This window comes from Pelophylax lessonae, assembly GCF_965119305.1.
Source record: "Pelophylax lessonae genome assembly, chromosome: 7".
Classification (NCBI taxonomy): Eukaryota; Metazoa; Chordata; class Amphibia; order Anura; family Ranidae; genus Pelophylax; species Pelophylax lessonae.
In genome coordinates this window covers 106514280-106537708 of record NC_138774.1, presented here as the reverse complement: position 1 = coordinate 106537708, position 23429 = coordinate 106514280, and the positions used below count along the sequence as shown (strand labels likewise).

The following is a 23429-nucleotide window of genomic DNA, read 5'->3' as shown; positions in this document are numbered from 1 at the left end:
TGTGTGCATGATTCTGATACTACTGTATGTTGCTATTTGGTTGTTCCTTATTATGTTCTTTTAATGCACATGTTCGGTATTTTACTGAGGTATGCTCTACACCTGAGTACTGTAATTTTTGATAATTGTTCTATTTTTGTATTGATTGCACCACTGTCATTGATGGATGTTTATTCCTGGTGTTATTTATACAGTGTTCTGTTTATACTCAATAAATAATATATTTTCTTGAAAAAAAAAAAAAAGGACGTTCCATTTTATTATAATTCCTGTCTTGTTTCCTTGTGTTTCTAGGCTTTATGTCTCTCCAAAGAAGCATGCAAAGGCAGAGCTGAAAACAGATTCTCCCTTACAATGGTGCCGGCAGGTGCTGGATCACCACAGTCCAGAGACAGAGGCTGCTTGTCGGACATTAATTGGCAAGCTTGATCAAGGTTAGTAACTAGATAACACTACTAGCTATATGTTCCCATTGTTCTGTTTTATGCAAACTAAAGGATTATTTTGGCACAGAAATGTAAAATTTCTCACCATGCTGGAAAATTTGTGTTGCTGTTCTTTCAGTTGAACTGTACTGATGGAGTAAGCACATATAGAGTGGATGGGAAATGGTTCGCAATTAAAACCTTTCCTAATTTTTTTTTTTTTTTTTTTTTTTTTTTTTTTTAGTTTATGCATTGAGGCCGATTTACTTAAAGGGAAACTCCCAGATATATATATATATATATATATATATATATTTCTTTTTTTATGAATAGTATATTTAAATATTTTTATCATTGATATTATTCATTTTCTGGCTAGCTGCTTGTGTAGCTTAGGAAGTCTGATTTAAAATTAGAAAAACAGCTTCTTCCTGTTCGTCACCAACAACTCTATTTCCTGTTATCTGAATTTGCTAAGCGGTCTTTTACTTCCTGAAAAGGTTGTCAGCCTGTCTTAGACAGGTATGCATGTCTTAGACCTGCCCAGCCCCACCCCCATACCTCCTATGCTTCACAGAACATGATCTCCTGTCTTCTTAGCCTTGTTTAGGCTAGCAGCTTCTCCTACAAGAGGGAGGAGGGAATCGCGTGACTGGCGCAATATATGACAGAAATAAGGTACAAAGGAACATTTAAGAAAGATCGATTTTCTATTGTTCATTACATGTGAGTAATGAGTTTTAGGCTCCGTTTCCACTAGTGCGACTTGTCATGCGACTTTCGACCCAAAGACGCATGACAAGTCACAGCCCATTGATTTCAATGGCACCCGTTCCCATTGTGCCCCTTTGAAAATCAGGGACTTTGAAAAGGTGCCTGCACTACTTTGATGCAACTTTGATCCATAGAGTATAATGGTGGAATTGATTTTTGAATCCCCAGCTGGCGCTCCTGGCTCCTCCCTTTTGAGCAGTGCCCCCAGAGAAAGCCGCTTGCCTCGTGGCTCTGAACCCCCCACCCCCAGCTCTCTCCTCATTGGCTCACTGGCTGTGATTGATGGCAGTGGGAGCCAATGGGCTCCTGCTGCAGTCTCAGCCAACGCGAGGGAGAGTCCCAGGACATCAAGGCTATCTTGACCATAGCTGGATTGGATAGAGCTCAAGTAAGGAGAGAGGGGGGGAAGGGATGAGGCCGCTGCACACAGGTTTTTTTACCTTCATGCATAAAATCTGTTCAGATAAAAAGCTTTTTGAACCACTTTCATGCAAAGAATGCAATAAGGGTAAAACCATAAAAAAACTATATGTAGCGCTGTTCTTTATTTGTATACATCCTTCCAGGTATTTGTCCCATCATAGAAACCAGATTACAGTCTGTGCTTTTCCCATCTACCTAAGATTTCTGTATTCTACTTTCACTTCACTGGTACTCTGGTATCATGCAGACAAGAGGGCAGCCAGTGGAGATTGGAAAGGAGGGCATTCATGCTCCCATCTGTGCTTATGTATTGTATGCACAGCCTTGGCTGCAGCCCAGATGGTTACATACAATGCACCTGTTTCCCCTCCCCAGTCCAAACTGGGACTGAAAGTTTGCAGAGTAAACAGTTGACCTAGAGGTTGTTTGAAGTGGTGTCACCAGTCGTTCAGAGTTCATGGTTTCCTGTATGAAGAAATTGCATTCACACAGGGCTTTTTGGGGAATAAAAATTGAGTGCTAGTTATTAAAATGAAGTAGGATAAGAATGTATTGCATCAGTGGATACATCACCCTATCACTGAAGAGGAGTGCCTGTTCTCTCCAGTCTCCCCTCCACCAGCGTGAACTGGGGATGCAAAGAATTTGGTGACGTACCAGCACATAGATAAGATTGTGTAGCATTAGACAGACTCTGTGTCTTGTGTACATGTTGGGGACCAGCTAGCCATAGAGAACAGCGCCCCATCTTGTTTTCTATTGATCAAGGCCATGTGACACAGATCCCTAGGGGCGCTTGGATTTTACAAACGTGTACCCTATGAAATCTGTGAACACCTTCACAATTCTGGTCAATAATTACTAAATCCATAAAAGTGGGATCACTCTTTAAATACAGCAGAGTTGAAATAATTACAAATACACATTCAAATGAAGAAAAAAATAAATATATATGTACTGTATATAGCAAAAAATGTATGTGTGCAATGTTAATGAACCAAAGTGTTTTGTAATTAAATGTGAGCATTTATTTCCTTCATAAATGAACTATCAGCAGTGAAAAAGATCCAATCCACCCAAAATGAACAGACCACTAACATTCAAAGTGCTTCTTCATGCAACATTTAAATGTTGGTGTAATCTCAAAATCCTGTCTGTCTGTCTAACACATGGTTTTGTTGGTAAATGAAGATATTGAGGTGTTGCATGAAGAATCACTTTGGATATTAGTTGTCTGTCCATTTTGGATGGTTTGGATCTTTTCACTGGTGAGGAGTTCATTGATGAAGTTGTGACTCTCACTCTTTGAATGGTTTATTAACATTGCACAGTGTGGACACTTGTGCACATTTTATGCTTTTATATTTATTTCTATTTGTTTGAATTTTATGTATATTTTTACTAGGATTTATTCCTACAGCACTGTTTGTTTTTAAGGTTGGTATCACTTTTACTAATTCAATGCAAGGGTGTGACACAATACAGCAGCAGTGGTATTAGGGTTTTTATATTGGACACCTAGGGACTGATTTATTAAAAAAGCAGAGTGCAAAATCTGGTGCAGCTGTGCATGGTAGCCAATCGGCTTCTAAGCTTGTTTAATTAAGCTTTGACAACCTGGAAGCTGATTGGTTGCTGTGCAGAGCTGCACCAGAGTTTGCCCTCTCCAGATTACTATATTGTCCTGTTTTTTGTGCAGTTATTATATAAGCCCCTATATGTATGTGCCATGCATAAACTGCAGTACAAAGTTTCTTTGCTCTTTTATCATAATAGACATGGTAAACTTTGCTCTTATTCAGATAGAACGGGGGAATATTTTCATCAGCACATAAAAAATCCTGGTTTGTTCTGACCTGTAGAATAAGATGAACAGATGGAAGGGTTTGGTTTATACTGAACTTCTAATTTATGTGTGCACTTCACCCTAATGTTTGTTTAAACTAACCTGGTTATACTTTTAAATTGTCATTGTAGCGAGTAGATGGAAAAGCCTTTACTGCAGCCCGCTGGCATCACCAAGTGCATATAACGCCAACAATGAGAGCGGCAGTTGTAGCCATACACTAAATTCACCGGGGTGCCTCAAATCCACTAACAAAGCACTACTAACCTGTGGCAGCTCAGGTATGGCATGACTTGGAAACGGCATGAATCCTAACGAATCACCTAATAATAATAATAATTGTATGTTTCCTGAACGTGACCCTCACAATGCATAGATAAATGTTTGCATTATGACTGTGTAAAGATGACTCTTTTTCTGACTCTTCACTGTGTGGCTTGGCTTGTGTGTATTAATGTACCAAGATATTGACACGTGAACTTGTTTAACATGTTTGCTTTTACTAGAGGTGTTAGGTATAGCACTATGCACGGCTGCAACAGGTAAAGTTCCAGGATACAATTCTTACAGTGAACAAATAAAAACAACCGATGACTTCCAGATAATTTTATACCCGTTGTAAGAATGGGCAGCAAGCTTTGCCCTTGGCTCTTATAACAAAGGTTTAGGATGTTTACAAAGTTTTATGTTCTGTAATATGATTGCCAGGCTCCTTGGCTATGAGACTTTTGAGCAGAGTTTGCTGTATAGTTGTGCTTGCAGACACAAAGTTAAGAAAACCTGAGTGGCACATGGCAATGACTTCTGGATGGGACTTGCCTGTCCTCAGAGACTTTGCTCTTCTAGGTACTGCTGTGACAGGTGTTTTTCACCCATGCAACTTCTTAGCCATTACATTTTATTTAGTTCTGAAAAAGGTAGCAATCCGATTGATCACTTAGGAAAAATGTTACTGGTAAGCCTTGAGTGGAACCACATGCCTCTGTATGGCTGTAATTATTTTCACCATGCAGTGGAATTGTCATGGCCGGAACATGGCAGTTAGAGGTGTGGGTTGTGTTTTTTTTTTTTTTTTTAATATATATTCTGTATATTACAGTATAGATTCTACTATACTACAGACCTTGCTGCTTGTTCATGTTGTTCAGTAACTTAGTTTGCTTGCTTGTCATGTTGATCAATGGTTTAAAACAGTGGCCTCCAAACTGCAGCCCATGAGCCGAATGTGGCCCTTTTGATGGCTTTTACCTGGCCCTTGGGGCACTATTCCTCCAAATGATCTGAAGCACAGTACCTGCTGCTGACGCCAATGATGGGGGCATAGTAGCTGACGCCAATGATGGGGTCATAGTACCTGCTGCTAATGATGGGGCATAGTACCTGCCGCTGACGCCAATGATGGGTCACGATTTCTTTCCGCTGACACCCACTCCAAACAGGAACAGAGCTGAGGCTGTCAATCTGCTGGAGGGCCTTCCCCTTTCACTTTTTTGTCTTGGTGTCAGGAAAAGTTTGTCAGAAGTGATTCATGCTGACAGCAGAGGAATGAAGCAGCAGACAGAAATGACACTCAAAGTAATTGTAAAGTCTCGTTTATGAAAAAAAAAAAAAAAAAGTTATACCTACCTTGCTCTGTGCAATTGGTTTTGCACAGAATTGTCTGCATCCTCCTCCTCTGGTCCCTCTTCTGCACTCCTGGCTCCTCCCTCCTGTTGAGTAGTGGGGGGTTACCTGAGCCAAGTCACAGCTCCGTTTGTCCATTCAGACATGAAACTGTGCCCTGGCCCCGCCCACTCTCTACCCTGATTGGCTGACATTAACAGCAGCGGGAACCTATCGCACTGCTGTCTAAGCCAATGAGGAGGGGAGTCCGGGCAGCTGAGACACTCTTGAAACATCGCTGGAAAAGATGGTCTTTGTATTGGGGGGCTGAGGGGGACAGCTGCACACTTTTTTTTTTTTTTTTTTTTTAATCTTAATGCATAGAATGCATTAAGATTAAAAAAAAAACCTTCTGCCTTTACAATCCCTTTAACGTACAGAGGGATATGCATTGTTCATATGTCAGACCACTTCAAGAGCTGCAAGAAGAAGTTGGGGAAAGGTAGACATGCGGTATATTATCTATACAGTGTTTTAGGGAGATAGAGGGAAGGCAACTTGAATATGTAGACCTTACCACTGACCGCTTTATGTATAGTCCGTGATCTAGAAGTACAATATAGAGTTCAAAATTAGCTTTCTCAGGAGAGGTTGGCACTGGCAACCTACATGTCTTGGCTTAGGATTCCTTTAAAGCTTTTGTTACCCCAGCATTTCATATTCTTAATATGTGCCTGTTGTACCATGTACTTGTATGAAAAGGTATCCTGTTTTCCTTGCATTGCTTCCTTTTGCGTGAAATCCCTGGTGCTTCTGCTAGTCCCTCTGCTCTTCTATTAGAAACTGACCACACTAAGCAGGAGAACACAACGTGATCAGTTCTCTAGCCATGCTGGGAACTCGGCCTACTCTTCTCCTATGATCAGTCTTGTCCTGACACGTCCCCTCTGCACAGCTATTTACTGGGAAGACCAATATGCTGCTGTTTCTCCTCCCCACTTCTTTATGCAGATAAGAACAGAAGGAATGTGATCACTTATAAAAAGGGGAAAAAGGTATTTATAATGGTTTTTTTTTTTAAATATTTATACACAAATGTTTTGCCTTTTAACTTTTAAACCCAAAAGGTTGTTTTACAAGGTGATCGTTTAGTCACTTTAAGAGGAAGGTGAGAGGTGATGCTATATAAAGTCTTATGTACTCTCTTCCCCATACAATTGAAAGTGGAAGCAACTCAAAAACATCTCCAATGCAAACCAGTCATGTCCGGTATACAAACCCAACATTACCAATTTTTGTACCCCTTGTGCTAGACCATCTTCATAAAATCTTGCCCATTTGTCTTCAGACCATGTGCTGTTTGCAGCAGCTGCTATAGCCTAACTAAATAAAAAGGGAAGGTGCTTTTATTTACGTAAGCTAGTTTATGAACCTCCCATGCTTGATAAGCTGTATACCCTGATTATTACAAAAAAAAAAATATTATACATTTTTTTTAATATTATTTTATTTTGAGGTTTTTAGGCCATAATCTCTACCACTGTGATTATGCGTGTGTTTGTGTGGTTTTTTTTTTTTTTTTTTTTTTTTTATACTAATTGTTAAACCCAGTCTGCTGATATTTGACGAAATGTTCATTTGTATTTTTGATGTAGAATTGTTTTTTAATTCTGCTCTTTTTTTTGGAAAAGGGGAAAAAAAAAGGCAATGTGCAGTGCCCCATAGTGCCCAGAGGTAATCTGTGATCCTAGCTCAATGAAAAGAGAGCTGGTATTTTTAGAACTGTGCTTGTTTGGCTGTACTTCTCCTGTGGATCACAGAAGTGCAGTTCGTTTTGCAGTCCTGTGACCAATTTTCAGCAGACAGCAGGCCAAAGTCCGCTGACGCCAGAGAGGCGGTCAAGGCTCAGGCAAGATTGTGACCAGTCAGGATCTGCCCACATGCCTGGACCGGCACCTGGCTCAGCTTCTTAGCGAGCCGCTGAGAGCCTGAACCGGCCGCTCCCGCCCCTCCACAGCCCAGCACTCTAGTGAGCACAGGGCAGAGCAGAGAGCCAGTGACTGACAGTCAGCAGCTCTCTGCTTAGAGAGCTGTGAAAACCAAGCGATCGGCGATGTTTGATTGCTCAGCTCTCAGTGTTAAAGGCACTGGGGGACAGATGCAGCATTGGACCGATTTTTGCATTCACCTAGGTAAGTATGATTATAAGAAAAAAAAAAAAAAAAAACTTTACATCTTTTAATATTTTTGTTACATTAAATAAGCCTGTAAATGTTTAATACTTTATTACTGGAGCTGTAGGATGACTAGAAATGTTGAACTTTTATAGATTGACAAATATCCCCTACGATTTTAAATTGCACCTTTGTTTCAATATTTCTTTATTGAAGTTTTGGGTACAGAGATTCTGCAACCACGGAGCAGGGTAAAAAAGGGAAATGGGACAAAAAAGTAGACCGTAGTACTAAAAGATATTCATGTCAGCCAACATACAATGATACATTGTTGAAATACATATCAATGATAGTAGCAGTAAACGTCAGGTATTTTGCTATTGTTGGTGAAATGCCAGGTTGACCAGTCTCTCCAGACCTAAGAGCTATATTTTTCTCACAGATGTATATTGAGTGAATAATGGTTATTTCAGATTGGGAGGCCGGTCTCCCCTCCAGTGTCTAGTGATTGTTAAATGAGCTGCCAACAAAATGCCAGTATCCACGTTTCGGTGTATCACAGGGAAATCTTTGATACCAAGATTAATGCTAGGTCAGGTTTAGGTTTTTTAGAATGCCTGTGACACTGGAAAGGCGTTGGAATAGGCTTCTCCAAAAACTCTTGCCCACATCCTCTCCAGCATAGAGGGGAGTTGTTTGATGAAAAACGAGCTATACGATATGGTGTCAGGTACCACCTAGATATTAACTTCTGAGTGAGCTCCCAAAAACTAGCGCAGTGCGACACAGCAAAGGCGTATCGTAGTGCAGTAATCCACTGGCGAGGTTGGTCCAATAATCAGGGAGGCTGTTGTACCGCAGCCTGTGAGTCACTCGCTAGAGACCGCAAGGAGCTTCCCCCAGCGCCATTTTGGTGTAGCCCGCGGCTTACCAGGGGGAAAAAAGCCCAATTAATTTTGCGGGCTGCGGATGTTCTCTTCGGCGCCTGGGTGTGCAGGCAGATGGTGTGATGGTAGTGTAGTGGCGTCGGTCCTTGGTTATTCCCCTGGCCCCACTGGGAGCTAGTGAATCATGCGGCCATTCAGTGCAGCGGTCGCTACGCCCCCTCCATGCCACAACTTTATTTTTAGAACCTTTGTTCAATTTCCTAAAGGTTATTGGGGTTAAAGTGGATCTTTAGTCAGAAAATGTAAGTCCTGCTAGATCACTTGTGCAGGTATAAAACATAGGTTTAATGTAAAACATTAAAAATAAGTGCCTATACTGTTTAAATTCCAGTAATACACTGTCTCACCCTACTCTTCACATGCTCAGTTGCTCTCTAAGAATTCAGCAGAGTGCCTAAAAAAAAAAATAGAACCAAAATTCCGACAGCCTAAAAATGTACTGCTGTTCAGGGGGTCTGGTCTTCAGCAAAATGGCAGCCTCCAGCAACTGCTGGAGGCAGTTTATAGCCTACCACACATTGGTAGCATAATTGTTAATGCTCATGAACATTATTGTAATCAAGTTTTTTGGGGTAAATTTCCACTTTTATATCAACAGTCTTTTTTGACCGTAGGAATAAAAAGCAGCAGAATGGAAAAAAAATTCTTGATCAAAATTCCATCCCTGATTGTGGTTTTCTTTCGGGAAAAATTGTGCATATTGTAATGCGTGTATGTGTGTGACACAAAAGTAGCCTGTCAGCTGGGATTACATTCAAGTAGCAGGTCTGGACAAAATGTTAAGAGTTTCGGAAACAAAATTAGTTGCCTGAATGATGGCAGGACCAGATGCTCAAAGGAACAATTTTTCCAAAATTCTGTAATTCTGTATGTTTGAAATAAAAATGTTAAAAATTTTGAACATGGAGGGTGCCTGGCTAAGTACAATGAGGTCTGGGGCGCACGGTGCTCTTCTGCCCTCACTGTATCTAATGCTTAAGGCCATCATTGAGAGTACAAATTACCTTTTTATTGTGGAGGGTTTTGAACCCAACAGTCTTTTGGGCTGTTGTCTTTGGCGCTCCCTGATACTCATAATGTTCTTTGTTATTTAGCATGCTTACTGACTTTATAACGAGATGGAAAGCTGCATACTGGCTGTTTTGAAATATATTGTACCGTATTATAATTTTTGCGCTCATCTTGATTGCTTTGTTTTTTTTTGTTTTTTTTTTATGTACCAAAAGCTTTATCTCCTTTTTAATAAAGAGTTTAAAAAAAAAAACAAATGTTCAAAATTCTACTGGTGTACAGCCAGCCTGAGTCTTGGATCAGGTTTCAGACCATTTTTAATGGCTTGTACACATCTGATGCGTGTGTACATTAGAAGGTTGGCAAACTTTTTGTTGTGGGGTGTAGATAATGTCGGTCATGGTTTGTTTTTGTTTTTTTTTTTTTTTTGCCCTGCTGCCCAAAAATTGCTGAATTCCCCCATCAACACTAACTGCAGAGCACGTTAGATTTTTCATGCAATTATTGCCAGCAGCTATAGCCGCTAGCAACCATCACTGCGTGTTCTCCTGGCAGGGATTACTACTCCCGCTCATGTACAATCAGCCTTCCCATACACGGTTCGAATCTCAGCCAGTCCTTGCTGAACTGGACGAGATCTGAACAGTCTGTGGCTGGCTTAACACTTTTTAAAGTGAATCTTCACGTTGCCCATACTGCACAAAGTAACAGGTTTACAGGAATATCCATAAACAGCCAGTACTGACATTCCCTATACTCCAGTGGTCTCCAAACTGCGGCGCCTTGCTTGCTTTTATCTGGTCCTTGGGACACTGTTCTTCACTGACACCAATGAAGGGATGAAGGGCACAGTTCCTTCCCAATGACACGAATGATGGGGCACAAGTCCTCCCAATGAGATCAATGATGGGGGTCCAATAACTCCAATGATGGGGCACAATTCCTCTCGTGGGGCATTGTTTATTCTCACTGATGCTAGGGCATTTTTTACTCCCGGTGGCCACATTCGTGTCCTAAAGTATGACTAATAAGTGATTGAATACCCCTGCTATACTCCCATCACCACCCTGGTCCACTACCAGACTGCTTAAAGAATACTGGGTACTACCGGGGAAACATGCTACTCGCTGTTCATGGCAATCAGTTGGCAGGCCTGAGTTAGTGTTCACAGCCTGGTGTAAGCAGAATCTTGGGGTGTCTGCCAGAAGACTGGGGTGGTGAGAGATCAGAGAAGACCGGTACTAGATGCTTATGGTAACCTGTGACTTTATTAAGGTAAACCTGTACTTTGCCTATATTAACAAAAAACAGAAATTCAAAAAAATGGTGGTCTTCCCTTTAAAGTGTTTCTATTTAACTGCTATGAACAACACCTCCTCTTAAATTCTTTTATGTCTTGACTGTAAGACCAAAAGGGTGTATAAAATCTGCTTTATATATCCTATCCGTCTCTCTTCCAGGTTATTTGGGGGTCCATTCTACACTCAGCTCTCAGTCGTCTGTGGACAGTGAACTGAGCACATCAGATGATTCCATTTCTATGGGCTACAAACTCCAGGATTTGACTGATGTGCAGGTTATGGCCAGACTACAGGAGGAAAGTAAGATTACTTATGGAATTCTTTTTCTGTGTTGGGGTGGCCATGAACATTAGTCTCCTTTTGCAATTTTCTTTTTGATTTACCCATATCAATATAGTATGAAGCTTATCTAGCTGGTTAGGTAAATGAGGCATTCTCACTTCATAGCAGTCTGAAGTTTAGAGGGTGTTTTACAGATACTATATGGTTTTTGTAATGTTAAGCAGATTCTTGAGTTTTTAAAGGAAATGTGTATTGTTTTTGTATATAAATGTATTCCTAACTTAAAAAAAACCTCAGAGGGTTGTCCACTCCACACAGGCACCATTCAGAGAACACCTTGTCATTTTTTTCTCAATGAATACAAGGGGTTCTTTGATTGGATGAAGTGGAGATTGGGGTGTCACTGCTCTGCCTCTTTCCTTGTCTAATCAGAACTCTTTGCATTCATTGAGAAAATGGAAAATGTTCTCTGATTGGTGTCCAGGCCACGCAAGCAATCTGCTACTTCAGCAGAGGGCTCGTAGATCTCAGTGGAGCAAGTGTGGTGACCTCGCTTTACTTGTAGTCCACTGATTACTTTCTCCACCCCCATAAACTGTGTACACACCTCGGTCTAGTGGATACCTTTGCATTACACCCACAATTCACTGATTACAATTGCAATGCTTTAAATGGCTCCAATGCAGAAAAATAAATGCACTATTTTTTTTTCTTTCATGAATATGTGGGTGTATTGACAAGGTGGACTATGTGTTTTGTGGCGAGTCTAAATTAAAAAAAGAATTTGGTTGCTGCTAAAGGTAGCTCAGTTGATGAGGTAGTACTTGTTTCCACACAGTGCCATCTGGTGTTGGGTAACTAGTAGTACAGTTTTGCACTGTATAAAGCATAGTTGTATAGGAAAGTCTGAACAGTGTTTGAGCTTTGCATCTGAAAGTATTGAGTAGGTTTTCCTCCATAGCCATGCTTTCACCTATGCGCTGAAAACTGCATGTTTGTTTTGTACATTTTCTGCATGCACACTTATAATGCGATTTTAATGAGTGTTTAGATTAGGGATGCACCAATCCGCCTTTTTTGGACCCGATATCGATACCGATAACTGGCGTTGTGAAATCGCCGATACCGGAACCGATCCGGAGCTACACACAAAGCAAGCGGCTGCAGTACAGAGCAAAGCCGCTGCTTCATGTGTGTGGCTCCTCCATTCCCAGGTGGAGTGCATCTGATATCACTCTGCCTGTGAGCCGGACCTATACAGGAAGTAGCGGCTCCCATCCCATACTACTGCACCTAGTAAGGGATGGCTGAGCCGTTACCAAGCAAAAACCGGATCGGTCAATGTTAACGATCCATCTAAAATGGCCATATCGGCGCCGATATCCGATCCGAATATCGGATCGGTGCATCCCTAGTTTAGATGTTTGTGTGTGGTGTGTGTGTTTTTTTTTTTTTTTTGACTCCAAAGTATGCAAATGTTTCCATATCCCTAGCCAACAAAAAAAAGTTTCAATTGCAGACAAAGTACAAAAAAAACACACACAGCTGTGAAGTCTGACTGTGGGGATATGTTTAACCTCTTGAGCTTCTTTCAGTTAGCTCCACTTCCAGCTGACTGATCATTGTCGGCTTGCTTTTAATGGGTTGTCACTGAGAGGTGCAGGAATCCCCAAGTAAAATCCAGTAGCTGCCTAAAACCCAATTGAAGTTTTCCTGTAAATAACAGCAGTGCAGTCATGCTGCCTATAAATTGTTTAAAAATAAAAAAAACATGTCATACCTGCTTTGTGCAGAGGTTTTACACAGCGCAGCCCCAATCCTCCTCTTCTTGGGTCCCTCTTCGGCGTTCCTGGCCCCTGCCGAGTTCCCTCACAGCAAGCAGTTTGGTATGGGGGCAGTCGAGCACAGCTCTGTGTGTCCATTCAGACATGAAGTTGTGGCTCGGCCCCGGCCCTTCTCTCCTCATTTGCTCACGGACTTTGTTGCTGTCTCAGCCATTGACGAAGACTCCCGGCCAGCCAAGACTCCCGTGCAACATCGCTGGGTGTGGGGGGCTGCTGCACACAGAAGGTTTTTTAACTTAACTGAGTTCCAGCCTCAAATACCTTTTTTAACTAAAAATACCCCTATAATACTAATCCATCGCCCTTTACAGAACCGCTATTCTCATACTTACAAGGTGTACAGTATTGGATTTTAGTCAAAATTTTACTTTAAAAAACACTGTCTGGGCGCGGCCATCTTAGACGTGGGCATCTGAAGCCACAGTGTAATCTGCTGTGTCCTTCTTCCTGATTCCAGCCTCCTGGGAGTGATGACAAACAGCTCCCAGGATGCAATGCAAAGGCGGAAGTGATGTCGGTGGCTGTGGCCACAGAGGGGGGAGAAGGAGGAAGTACTATCAAAAATGCCCTGAAAATAAGGTAAGGAAAAAATTGAAAATGCCCAATTGTTGATCAATACAACACAAAAAAGGTTCAAGCGTTAGTCCTGGATGCAGTTTTCCTGCTAAGTCATGAACCCAAAAGTTGTTCAACTGTAGAAAATGTACATCAATTGCACCATGGCTGCCCAATCCTTAACACGGGATGGTGTTTGAAAACAATTGAAACAAAAAAGGATGGCGCTCTTGTGTGCACATATGGTTAATCAAGTATGAATGATGACCCAAAAATAGTCTCAAGGTAAGCCTTAAAGGTTTAATGAACATGGACCGTGTGAGCCTCTACCATTGGATGCTGAGACATATCATCAGGGAGTACCTTTTCTTCATCTTGGGTTACCCGATGCCATTGGATTCCCCTAATTACCACCAGGGATCCCCACAGCACCCCAAGGAGACTCGGAGGCTTCAGGGACTGGTTTGGAAGAGTATTTATTTTAATCTGTTCTATGTTCATTAAACCTTTAAGGCTTACCTTGAGACTATTTTTGGGTCATCATTCATACTTGATTAACCATATGTGCACACAAGAGCACCATCCTTTTTTTGTTCCAATTGTTGATCAGCATAGTGAGCACTCCAGGAATAACTAAAGTTGCAAAATAGGCCAGAACTCCACTTTAATGCATTAAGATAAAAAAAACCTTCTGCCTTTTTAAGAACCACTTTAATATGCTCTCCTTTCTTCCTTTAGAACCACTTTTTAATATGCTCTCCTTTCTGTGTATTTTGACATACTGCAGTAAAGGTTTATAATATCCTGCACTAGCAACACGGGGAGTTGGTCCACTGCTCTTGTGCAAAAGGGAAGCTTCAATTGGGCTTTAATCTGCTCACACATATGGATGTCCAAATACCCCAGGTTTCTGGTGTGCTTAACAAGAACTGGAACCTGAGGTGCAGGTATCTGAAAACGCTTGCTGTTGGTGGTAGTTTGAGATGCTTTACTTACAGGTTTGCTTTAAAGGGTCATTCCACATTTCAACCACCTGGTTGAAATGTAGGTGGCATCTGAATCACTAAGAAGACTTTTTGGAGTTTTCCTCCAGGCATAAGTTTGCCCCTCATCCTGCCCACTATGGGGTACAGCTCATCCTTCTACAATAACAATATTCTGTAGAATTCTCCTGCTTCATAAAATAAATTCCACCAAGGACAATGGCTTTTCCTATAATGACTGTGGAAGGATGAACTTTGGGCACAAAAACTATCATTTAAAAATATTACTCCAAAGCATCAAGAAATAGATGTTCACTTTGTGTGCTCCAAATACCTTTTGAAAATCTAGATATTACCTTCTAAAAGTAGCGAAGACTACATCACTGTGCTGTATATGGCTTGTCCAGAGAGCAGAGCTGTGGGAAAGATCCAGAATGCCCACCCAATACAGGCTGTCTGCAGAAAGCTACAGGGGGGATGAATGCAAGACCAGTCACCCTGTTGGAAGATAGAGCGCAGAAGCAACTGGTCTTTAAGATTTAAGTAAGAATATACGTGGCTTAGCAATTTTAGACCATATTTGCTTATCCTGGAGTTCCCCCATTGGTAGATGCGCAGTAACACATTTCTAGTGGAAAGGTAAAAATGATGGGTTAAAGGTTTGGATGGAGTTAGACTTTACTGTGTGTGTCATACCATTTTTCTAGTTTTTGTATTGGGGAAGGATTAGTTGGGGCTTCATCAGATTTACTCTTTTCTGTCCTGAGGTTACACCTACCAAGAAATGAAGGAAAATCTCTTTCTAGCGGTGCCCAAGATGACGGGAAAAATCTGACAGGGCTTTTAATCCAATCCCAAACTAAGAAACTGGTTTTGGATGGGCCTGCACTAGAATTCTCATGCATCCACCAAATTTTTGAAAGGTTTAATTTGTGGCACTCCAACCCTTTAAACTCAGCAGGCTGCTGTAGATCTTAAAATTGTTCAGGCTTGCCATCATGTTTGTGGATTTACTAGCCGGTTGAACTATTTGGTGACACACTTATCCATTTTTCAGGTCTCCGGCAGGACTACGCCTCTAGCTCAGCGTCTGTTTCCAGGCGCAGTTCCAGCGCCTCCCTCCACTCTCTGAGAAGAGGAACATTTAGCGATCAGGAATTTGACACATACAGCCTGGAGGATGAGGATGACTATGACTGTTCTTTGTCTTACCGCAGTTCACACCGCTATTCCCCATCACCTCTCAGTTCACCTCGATGCCAATCGCCCTCCACAGTGGGGGACAGCAGTCGAAGCAGTGCTTCCCGCATTAGACCTCCTCGCAGATCTATGCAAAATCACGGGCAGGATCAGATGAAGTACCCAGGTTGTGAAGGTTTGTATTGTGCAATTGTCTGTCGTGTGTTAGGTTTTATTTTTCGTATTGTACAGAAATACAGGAATTTTTTTTTTTTTTTTATAGATGACTTGCGGCACAGTATGCCCAATCTTGCAAAAACAAGTTTACGTTCTCTGGAGGCAGTGAGAAGCAGCCGGAGCTTGGAGTCCGATCTTCAGGGGCCAAGCAGCCGATTGAGCAGGATTCAGCAGCCCTCAGCTAGTATGTCTATTCAATGCTAAACTCTGTCTAATTGAATGTCTTTTTTTTATATAATTGATTATTTTAAAACCTTAAACCAGAGTTCTGTTTTAGGTATGATAGATATTCTGTGTGCATTTTAAAGGATCGCGTATCCTAGTCAGTGTGTGTATATCCATTGGGCGACTATAAAACAAAGCACTCCAGCCTTCTATTATATCTCCAGAAAAACTTCAATAAAAATTGTTTTTCTCTATCGTTCATTGACAGACGCAGCTACATATTCTTCTTAACCATTGGGTTATGCTGCCCCCTACAACAAGAGTACGACACTAGGCAGGAAAAATCTTTACCATGCCTATGGTGCAGTCCCTGGGGGATATACACCCACTCATTCTGTTTATAGGATTCAGTTTTTTTTCTGCCTAGTTCAGGTGTAGGACCTAATTCCCTGCTGGGATTTCGGTCCTAGCATGTTTATGTAAAAAGGGAACCTTGTGTCTAAATTCCATTTTTTTAGCTAGTAGTGTCCCCCTATATCTCTTGGACATGAGCCCCTCCCTGGGACGGTCGGACCCTCGGGTTATCTCCCATCCTCCCATGCCCCCCCCCCCCCGTATGTGGGATCCCTACCTTAGTCGGGTACGGTGCAGGGGCTGTAGCAGGCGATGGGGGCCCTCGGGGGGGGGGGGGGGGGGCGCGCCAAAGCTACGGATTGCGCGACCTGCTGGGGGGGGGGGGGGTGGTTAGTCGTGGTGGGCCCCCCTATGCTCTCCTGATCCTGTAGACCGCATGGCGTGCTGTGTTTGCCACCATTTTCCAGTAGGCCATCTTTTAGTAGTTCCCCATTGAAATGCATTGGGCGGCCATTTTATTGTATTCCGAGAACGATGTACAGCAGTGAGTGAAAAGGCTTTAACCCTAGTGCTGACCCAGGTACTTCCTCTTCCTGTGAAGGATGTTTTTCTGCATGTTTCAGGCCGGCTCGGATTTCCCTGATATCGGGTGGTGGTGAGTCGATTGGGGTCCCTGTAGGTCGACCTTCCACTCTGCTATATTGCAGTTTAGTGTGCTGGGACTTGCAGTATTCTTTAAAGTGACACTGCACTGTCCCCAGGAGCAAGTCTCACCTACTGATCCCCTCCTTGGTGTTGCGGTGACCTCCGGGTTGCAACCCTTGTCTTCCTTAACGGCTGTTTTGGAATCCCTGGTGTCAAAAGTTGATTTGGTCCTAAAAAAGAACTAGTAAAAAAGCGCCCACTGCCCCCCCATGCCTAATCTGTATCCTCAGATGCTGAGGTTGATATGGCTGCCACCGACGCTAGTCACCCTGAGGGATCCGCTTCATCGCACTCTGATGGCGAGGATGAAATATCCTAATCTGCAGCCGCGCAGGAAACCGTGCTGGTGGAGGAACCTGGTGTCAGTGCAGGAAACTCTAAAAATGGCAGATGATTTTACATCGTCAGAGATGCAGGTGTCCTTTGGCGCATGCAAATCACAGAAGTAGGGCAAGTTTTTGCCTTGTCTGGAACTTTTTGACAAAATTTGTCACTGAACAATAGTGGTGTCGAAGCGCTTTTAAGAGGCGCTACCCCTTTGCGGAAGCTATAGTCAATAAATGGACCGTTCCACCGAAGGTGGACCATTTGGTCTACAGACTAAACAAATCTACTGTGGTCCCGGTGGAGGAGTCTCCGGTCTTTAAAGACCCTGTTGATATGATTGAGGCTCTCTCCCACCACTTACAGGTGATAGCGGGTTCAATACTTAGACTGGTCTTTGCTATCACTTTGGTAAACCTAGACCATAACGGAATAGGCAAAGTTACTAAAAAGTGATTTGGAAGCAAAACCTTTTCCCCTGGGCCCTGCAGAGCTAACGGACCAAATGGTCAAAGCATTACTGTTTGTATGTGATGCGTCCTCAGATGCAGCTCCCCTTGCGGCTAGAATTTCCACAGTAGGGGTGACAATGAGACGCATGGTGTGGCTAAAAAGCTGATCTGCGGACCAGGCTTCTAAAAAGGCTCAGTCAGATCTCCCCTTTACAGGGGACCGCCTATATGGTTCTTCGTTGGATGAACTTCTCAAAGGGCTTACAGGTGGGAAGAGTACACTTCCTCAGCCCGCTAAGGGCAAGCCTCTGCATCATTGACGGGCCCTTTCGTGCCTCAGGCATGCAGGAGAAGGGATCTAAGCCATTTGGATCATCTGGGGGTTCCAAGAAGACGTGGTCGGTTAAGCTGAGAGAAGGCCCCTCCAGATCTGCAGACCAGTTCCCTTCTGCATGAAGGGGCGCCCTCACCCATAACTAAGGTGGGGGGACGTCTGTTTCTTTCCGGAACCACGGACCTGCTTGATTCAGGACAAATGGGTCCACGAACTAATCCAATCGGGTTACAAGATCAAATTCAGGTCTCGCCTGTCGGACAGATTCTTTCCGTCCAATCTACGCCTATCTCCAGATCGGCTAAGGGATCTACCAGAGGTGGTACAAGATCTGCTGTCGCAAGGGATGATTGTGCCGGTTCCCTCTTGGGAACACTTTCAGGGGTTCTGTTCAAACCTGTTCACTGTTCCCAGGAAAGAAGGCAAAGTGCGTCCATTACTGGACTTCAAGGCTTTAAACCGCTTTGTGCGGTTACAGAAGTTTTGAATGGGAGTCCCATTCGCACGGTAGTGGTGTCCCTACACCAAGGGGCCTTTTTGGCCTCCATCGATATCAAGGACGCATAGCTACATGTCCAAATTATTGCTCTCGCTCTAACAATCATGGCGATACCTCACACATGTGGTTTGAACACTGTTTACATATGTGGGCGGGACTTATATACGTTTACTTCTGCGCGCGAGCTAACTGGGACAGGGCGCTTTAATTTTTTTTTTTATTTTATTATTTTTTATTTTTACACCGTTTAAAAAAAAAAAATGTGATCATTTTTATTTCTATTACAAGGAATGTAAACATCCCTTGTAATAGAAATAGGCATGGCAGGTCTTTATTGTGAGATCTGGGGTCAAAAACCTCAGACCTCACAACTACACTAAAAAAAAAAAAAGTCGAAAAAATAAAATCAGCCCTTTAAACCAGTTTCTAGGCAGCGACGTTGGCCGTCGCTCTGGTCCTCCAAGACCATAGAGTCGAGTGAGGGCCATCTTGCCCACACTCGACTTCCTGTTTAAGAGGATCCGGTAACAGATCGTTTTCCCCGCTGCCGGCGGGTCCAGTAAGCGGGGAAAACGGGCGGGAGGGGCCCTTTTCTGCCGCACCGTAAGGGTGATCCCGCGGCGAATCCGCCGTTGGGACCACCCTTATCTGAAAGCCGACCGCCCGCCGTTTAAAAAAAAAATACCAGGGTTATGGCAGCTATCTGCTGCTATAACCCCGGTATTTAGCTTTAAACGACCAACGTAAATAGTCGTTAGGCGGTCGGTAAGTGGTTAACGGCGTGGCTGTTGAAAGCCAGGTATTGAAGGGTAGGGGTCTTTCGGACTCAGTGACTCCTTCACTGTTGAAGGCTAGGAAATCTACTTCTACGAAGATTTATCATCGTGCATGGAAACTGTATATCGCATGGTGTAAATCGATTTAAGGTGCAGCCACGCTCTTTTTCAGTGGCTAGGATATTGGCCTTCCTCCAGAGAGGGGTTGAGCAGCGGTTGGCCTTGGGTACCATTAAGGGCCAGGTGTCGGCCTTGGTGGTGTTTTTTTTTTTTTTTTTTTCAAAGTCCTTTAGCTAAACATTCTTTGATTCGCACCTTTTTATCCAAGGAGTTCGCCATATGGCACCTCTGATACAGCCCCGTTACGCCGAGTGTCTTAATTGGCGGCGCTGTCCTGCCGTTCATCCTATCTGGTGGTCCACAGAGATAAAGTGGTACTTCGACCAAATCAGTCTTTTCTTCCGAAGATGGTCTCGGATTTCCATTTTCCATTTAAATGAAGACCTTGTGCTGCCTTCACTTTGTCCTAATCCCAAGCATCCTAAAGAAATTGCTCTGCAATCTTTGGATGTGGTTCGGCAATTAGGGTTGACCTGGCGGCTACCAAGTCTCTCAGGAAATCACTCTTTTGTCCTTACGGAAGGACCTCGGAAGGGATTGGCTGTGTCTGCTGCGACCATATCCAGATGGATCAGGCAGACTGTAGTATAGGCTTATTCACTTAAGGGTCAGGTTCCACCTTTCCCTGTAAAGGCGCATTTTACTAGGACGTTGAGTGCTTCTTGGGCTTTTTCGCCATCAGGCATCAGTAATACAAGTTTGCAAGGCGGCAACTTGGTCATCTGTGCACATGTTCACAATATTCTACAAAGTACATGTTTAGGCTAAGTTTAGCCTTTTGGGAATTAAGTTCCTTTCTGCAATGTTTTCCCACCCCTCATGTTAATACTTTGGGACGTCCCAATGGTTAAGAAGAATATGGAGCTGTGTCGGTCAATGAATGATAGAGAAAACTGGATTTTTTGACTTGGGGGTCCTTTCACATGAGCGCTCTGATCAGATCTGCCTGTCAGTTTTTTAGGCGGATCTGATCGGGTGCTCCATGCATCCCTATGGAGCAGTGGATGTCAGCGGAGACATGTCTGCTGCCATCCGCATCCGATCCTGTCAGTGAAATCCGGAAGGATGGAAACCCTATTTTCCATCCGTCCAGGGGATCGGATGAGAGCGGACAGGCGGTCCGCTCTCATCTGATTCCCCCGTAGAGATGCATGGAGCTATCGCCTTCCTGCTCAGCGGGGATCTGTATTTACGATCCCCTGCTGAGCAGCACGGAACCGCCTACGGAGGCAGACCGTGTGAAAGAGCCCTTACCGTAAAATCCTTTTCTCTGAAGTTCATTGACAAACGCAGCACCCGCCCCTCTATTTAGGAGTTGGGTTGGGATTATTTCCTTCTGATACTAGTGTCTACCCCCAGGAACTGCCCATAGACGTTGTAAAGATTTTTCCTGCCTTTTGTCCTACTCCTGTAGGGGGCAGCATAACCCAATGGTTAAAAAGAATATGGCGCTGTCTGTCAATGAACTTCAGAGAAAAGGATTTTACGGGAAGTCAAAAATCCAGTTTTCCTCCTTCCGACATTGACGGACACGGCCTCTATATTCAGAACCATAGGGTTATATCGCCCCCTACAGGAGTAGGACACTACGCATAAAAACAGGCTTGGCTACACCTATGGGCAGTACTAGCTGGTATACATCCTCCTCACTGCCATAGACACTTTTTTTATGCTTAGTGAGGAGTAAGGACCTGGCTCCCTGCTGCGACCTGCACTTTCATTACCTTATTTTTTGATGGACTTTTTCCCTGCAGAGATCTTCTATCAACAGCCAGATTGGGAGACTGGCTGTATAATCTATATCCAGGAGGTCACCCCAATCTGGTCAGCTCACGCAGACCTTGAGCTACGCGCTGGGTCAGCTGCAACAGGCCCCATCCTGGACCAGGGCAGCCTGTGAATTAAAAGCCCCCTCTCCAGGTGAGGCCATGAGCTAGCATTCCTGCACTTTGCTCATGGGGGAAGCTGGGGATGCTGCATGCCAAGGCTGTCTGTGTCCCCTGGCCTTGGTGACTGCGGGTGCACTGTCCTACCTCCACCCTTGGGGTTTTCACTAAGGGGCAGGTGTCCCTTGGGCTCACCTTGCTGACAACTTGAGGGCTTGGGGAGCGGGTGGCCCGGCATCCGCAGGTCCACGCGCAAAGCGTTTGGGCCATCCAGTAATTTAGGCCGCAGCCTACTGGGCACTGTGTGGTACGGCCCCAGTTGAGGACGGCTGAAGCCGCTGTTTACCGTTAGGGCATCTGCCCTCCCCTCCGCTCCCTCTGTTGGTCCCGGTACCCCCTCGGATCCACGAATCGGAAAATTTAGGCTGTGCGGCCGAGCTGGGCGCCTTTTTCTGAAGGGCAGTGCTGTGGGGGTGGTTCAGGTTGCCGGCAGCTGTAGTCATCATTGTCCTGCCCTTCCCAGCATTGCTGCGGTACCGAGGGCTATCCTGCATCAGCGGCGGGCGGGGCTCCTTGGAGGGGTGTTGGCAGGTGACCCACTTTGGAGGATTCAGTCGGTGGCCCCATTTGTCGGCCCTCAGTCAGTGGCCCCCTGTGAGTTTTTTGTTTCCTGGGTAGAGATGGTGTTTGGGGCATAAGACTAGCAAAAAGCGCCCTCCGCCCTCTCCTGTCTCATCAGATCCTGAATCTGGCTCTTTTGCTGCGGAAGTGGCCCACCCTGCGGGGCTTGATGCTACGCGCCCTGATCCGTCAGATAGTAAGGTTGATTCCTTAACCGCTGCAGTGGCGCATGAGAAATCTTTCCGGTGGGGACACAAATGGCAACAAAAAACTGGCACAAGTTCTAACTCTTATTTCCCCTCTATTCAAAGCTATTTTTGGCTGGAGAGCTAATCCTGATTAGCTTCCAGGAGTTATCCTTCGTAGCCTTCAGGAGTTTTACCCGCAACTTGAGGTTAAAGGAGAACTGCTTTTTATAGGAGATGCCATTATTGTGGCTGCCTCACCCCTCTGAATAAATTTGCCTGAATCCTTGTCACGCCTTGCCAAAATCTTTACATCCAGAAGCTGAAATCTTACTATTGGCTACACCTGTGCAATATGTTCCTTTTTAAACCCTGGTCTCTTGGGAGATGGCCCCATAGTAGTCTATGGAGATAAATGGTGCAGGCACTGCCAGTATAAAAGTTTCATGTGTGGGATATCCTCTAAAAATCAAACTATGTTGAAAGAACAAAAATGCACTGTGGTTAGAAGCCTGCAATATGAATAACCATTATATTAATCATTTTTTTTTTTTTAGGTAATCCACCAGGTAAAATGAGGTACAGCTCCGGCCAGCCAGCAGCTCTCCGCCAGCCAGTTAAAGCAGGTTTAAGCACAAGTTCACTCCTGAACTCAAAGCAGCCAATTAAATCATCTGGTTACAATAGTACAAGCGGTCTTCGTAAAATGCAATCTTCGCCTGGCTTAATTCCAGCCGTACCTGGTGCTGTTTCTAGATCAGGAAACTTTCCACCCACAATGAAGCACTCGGGTGGAAAAGCTCAGTCCTCTGCAGGGTTAACAACTCCCAAAAGCAAGATGATGCAACCATCTAAAAGGCAAGTGTTATTTTTTTTTCCCATGCATGGCGATGAAATAGGTTTGCTTTATAGCACTCATCTGCTGCTCCACTCGGGGGTCTAGAAAATACATATTTGCTTTGAGTGTGGAGGAACATGTGACAAAGTTAGTGTTTTGGTGATTTGCTGGTGCTGTCACATAGGGGCAAGCATACAGCCCTGTCTAAGATCAGCTTGGAGATCAACTTGAGCTTTTTAAGGGCTAGAATTTTATACACACACAGATGAATGTAATGGTGGATGAGAAAAAATTGGTTCGATATTTTCAGGTGTTGGGAAATTCCTTTAGATCAAATATTGGTCATCATCTGATACTGGACACCTGTACAATCTGACCATTCCCTGCGGTTTGGATTAAATGAAAACGGTAATGTTTACACGTTTCAATAACTTATCCCTGATTACCATTTCTGTCCCTTCCAATGAGTGTCTGATTCGGCTGTAAAAAAAATACCAATGTTTTCAGGACCAGTTGACTCCCAGTAGCCGCACATCTGTGCTGCCCCTAAGATGAGTTTTTGAGTGGCAACATCAGCCTGGACTCTG

General features: G+C 43.8%; 2 protein-coding genes across 2 annotated transcripts in view; one reads left to right on the top strand and one right to left on the bottom strand.

Annotated features, from left to right (window-relative positions):
• Positions 1-23429, bottom strand: part of LOC309560740 (endothelin receptor type B-like) — a 476715-nt gene that overhangs the window by 212869 nt on the left and 240417 nt on the right. The gene's annotated exons all lie outside the window — the stretch shown is intronic.
• Positions 1-23429, top strand: part of LOC309560744 (SLAIN motif-containing protein-like) — a 50454-nt gene that overhangs the window by 18526 nt on the left and 8499 nt on the right. Inside the window, exons 2-7 of the mRNA XM_082264385.1 lie at positions 295-434; positions 3600-3749; positions 10663-10803; positions 15225-15542; positions 15630-15767; positions 22562-22862. Coding sequence (XP_082120511.1) covers positions 295-434; positions 3600-3749; positions 10663-10803; positions 15225-15542; positions 15630-15767; positions 22562-22862 — 1188 coding nt within the window. The remainder of the gene's footprint in view (positions 1-294; positions 435-3599; positions 3750-10662; positions 10804-15224; positions 15543-15629; positions 15768-22561; positions 22863-23429) is intronic.